Genomic DNA, 3,259 nt, shown 5'->3' on the forward strand with positions numbered 1-3,259 from the left:
GTACTGGCGGGTACCGTGGCATGCCAGTGCACGCTCTAGCATGCACGGGACGCGGTGATCACGCCTGGCCCGAGTGTTGTCGTGCAGGGTTTGGATGAGCATCGTGTCTGGTGAGTTCTGTTGACATGGTACAAGGGACCAGAGAGAAAGAAAAACCATGAGTGGCATGGTGGTGTCCTTGAGCTTGGCATGGTGGAGATTTTGATCATAGCACCTCTTTAATCAGTGAGAAAGGGTAGGGCTTGATGCAGAGGGGGTGCAGGAAGTTGATGATCACATATGGAAAGGGGTGGAGGCTAAAAACCAGTGTGTAATAGAGTGTTTGCCAAATTCAGATTGTTGCCTGCCAAGTGTTTGTGAAAATGGCCGCATGAACATTTTGGTGGAATTTTGGAAATCTTTTTGGTGAGTCTCAAACATATAATTAATGTGATAGAATGGTGGTGGTGGTGTTCATTTTGGTGAAGGTTTGTGAGAATTCAAAATTGGGGTTATCTTCTCTTTATTTCAAAGTCTCCACTTGTCAATTCTATTCTGGTCAACCTGGTCAAAGTTAGCACTAGTGGTCAACATGAAAGTTGTTCACTTTGACATGGTCTTGGATGACATGGCAAGAGTTGGTCAAGGTTGGTTTAAGAAAAGTCAAAACCAGGGGGGGTAAAGTGGTGAAGATTTTATAAAATGGCCATATGACCATTATCATATGTAAGTTGCATTTGAATTCTTCTTTGCTTTGATTTGGGTTTATTTGATTCAAATGGATGTGTTATTGATATATAAGTGTTTTGCAAACAATGGCACAAGACAAAGTGGCCTTGATTGAAGATTTGCAAAATTGGCTAAGTGTGTATGTGAGTGAAAATGGGATTTTCTCACTATTTGATTTCTCTCTTTTTGATTTGATTTTTCTTGACTCCAAAGTGATTCTTATTAGTTTAGAAACATTTCCAAACCATTGAAACCATTCCAAAAGGTCTAGCTCAAATATTTGCAAAAATGGCCATAACACATAAGAGGTGATGTGTCAATTTTTCTTATTCTTCTAAAATGTTTCCCTTGCTTTACTTGGGCATGGGTTTGGGTCCATTTAGGGTTAGATTAGGTTTAGAGATGGTTTCACACCATTTGGGTAAGGTTTAAAGGCATAGAACAAGAATTGGGTAATATGGCTATGTGTCACATATGCCTCTATGCATATGTTGCATTTGATTTTTAATTTGACTTGGCTTGACCCAATTGGGGTTGTGGAGTGTTGAAATGGTATAGAGGGGTGATCCAACCATTCACAACATGTCTTAGGGTCAAGATTCCCAAATTCATAAATATGCATTTTTCTCTCATATGCCTCTATGGCATTTTTAGTTTCTTTTTATTTTCTTTGGATTCAACTTGGATTTGGTTTGATAAGTACTAGGTAAGGTGTATGGAGGTTTTCCAAACCTCTAAACAAAGTAGAAAGTCTAGGGTAAAGATTTATAAATATAGCCACAGGCACATATGCCTTTTTCTTATTTAATTTCTTTTTATTTAATTTTAACTTGGGTGGTGAAAAGAGGGGTGAGGTTTAGGGTTTAAGATCATTTCAAAATACTTTAACAAGCAATCATGGCAATAGCACAAGATTTAAGCAAGATCACTATGTATCAAACTTAATTTAATAAAAGTTTTTGTTGGTTCCAAAATTTGGAACTAGGGAAATCATTTGTTTTGTTTTGAAATTTTTGGGATGTTACAGATGATATGCTCCAACCTTTAACAGTTTTCTCTCGGAGAAGTCGAAGCTCAAGTAGATGGTGTCAGCACTAATGGAGCCGGAGGGGAAAACATCTAGAGGCACCGAGAGAGAGCAATCCATGCCCATGAAAATTGCACGCGCTGCGCCGCCCAAGCTCTTGAGAGGGAGTAGTGTCCCGGTGTCCAAATCCACTCGATACGTGTTGTACCACCGATCCACTTTGTTCCTCGGTGTCAATGGTTCCCTGTGACGATGCACCAGCAGTAGCTCCCCATGGTTGTTAACAAGATGCACAGTGTCAGCAATTGGCGAGACATGCATACCCTTCAGCTTGGCAGCCACCTTCAGCCGTGGCATATCTGGATCGGTGTCTAGCACCAAGACACCATTGTGTGTAACGCAGTAGAAGAGGCCTGCAAACATTAGGGGTGCACTTGTTATGCCATCGCTATCGTATTGTAGCGATGTCCATTGGTCGTCCCCGGGCTTGGCCATGCCAAGCATGCATAGCCTGCTGAAGCAGAGCAAGAACGTAGTAGAAACATCTGCAACGCCGGAGCCCCACGCTGCGAAGCAGGTCATGAAATGGGGATTTTGCTCCAGAAGGCGGTGGTGGTCCCTTCGGGCCACCAGCGTGGTGATCGGTGGGAGCTCGGTGAGGTGGCGGGTGAGTGGGTTGAGCAGACGGATGTGCTTGCGGCCGTGGATCAAGACAAGGAGGCCCTCGGGGGTGGGCGCGAGCAGCTCGTGGTCGCGGAGCTCCGGGATGTCGACCTGGATGCACTGGCCGGTAGACATGTTGAGGAAGGAGCGGCGGTCGAGAGCGCCAGGGATGGAACCGGCGGTCGAGGCCGCCGTGCGCGTGGGGGTCAGCGGAGCACCGCCGCCACGGGCGGCAGACGGCGCGGAAGCGCACGCAGTCCCCGACGTCGTAGGCGAGGACACGCTCGGCGATCAGCCCTGCTGGCCCATCCCCGAGACCAGACCAGTCCCTCCATTGGGCAGCAGAGGAGGAGGTATCCATTGAGGCACCCTAGGAGAGGAGTGATGGGAGGGGATTCGTCGCCGGGAGGATGAGATGGGATTAGCGCCGCCGCCGGCATCAGCAGTGGAGGGGGAAGCAGATGAGATGTTGGGCTTCACGTATGGCTTGGTGCGTTGGAGATCCTGCCACAGCAATTTGGCTCGGCCCGATCTAGTTGACAAACATACTATTTTTTTCTTCTAGAACATAGTACCCTTCAGAAAAAAGTACTCCATCCGTTTTAAAATAGATGTCTCAGTTTTTTTTCTAAATATAGATGTGGTTATAACTAAAGTGTGTCTAGATACATCTGTATCATCCTCGAAAAAAAAGATACATCCATATTTAAAAAAATTAAGACACCTATTTTTTTGATGGATGTAATACTTGAAAATAGTATATAACCCCACAATCCACAACCATCAGATTTTTCATGCAACACCCCTCAACTTAAAACTAGCACACATACCCCCCCCACACCCACACCCACACACACACAC

The 3,259-nt window shown here is 45.4% G+C and overlaps 1 protein-coding gene across 1 annotated transcript; it reads right to left on the minus strand.

The window, feature by feature from the left end:
* Positions 1–1,729: 1,729 nt before the first annotated feature.
* LOC127340515 (uncharacterized) lies at positions 1,730–2,533 on the minus strand. The gene has a single exon (XM_051366258.1). It carries the CDS (start codon positions 2,531–2,533, stop codon positions 1,730–1,732), a length of 804 nt encoding a protein of 267 aa, XP_051222218.1.
* Between the last annotated feature and the right edge of the window lie 726 nt (positions 2,534–3,259).

The sequence above is a fragment of the Lolium perenne genome, chromosome 3, assembly GCF_019359855.2.
Source record: "Lolium perenne isolate Kyuss_39 chromosome 3, Kyuss_2.0, whole genome shotgun sequence".
Lineage (NCBI taxonomy): Eukaryota > Viridiplantae > Streptophyta > Magnoliopsida > Poales > Poaceae > Lolium > Lolium perenne.

Bases quoted from the DNA above. Each gene is read 5' to 3' on its own strand.
- LOC127340515 (XM_051366258.1), bottom strand. From the start codon at position 2,533: ATGTCTACCGGCCAGTGCATCCAGGTCGACATCCCGGAGCTCCGCGAC.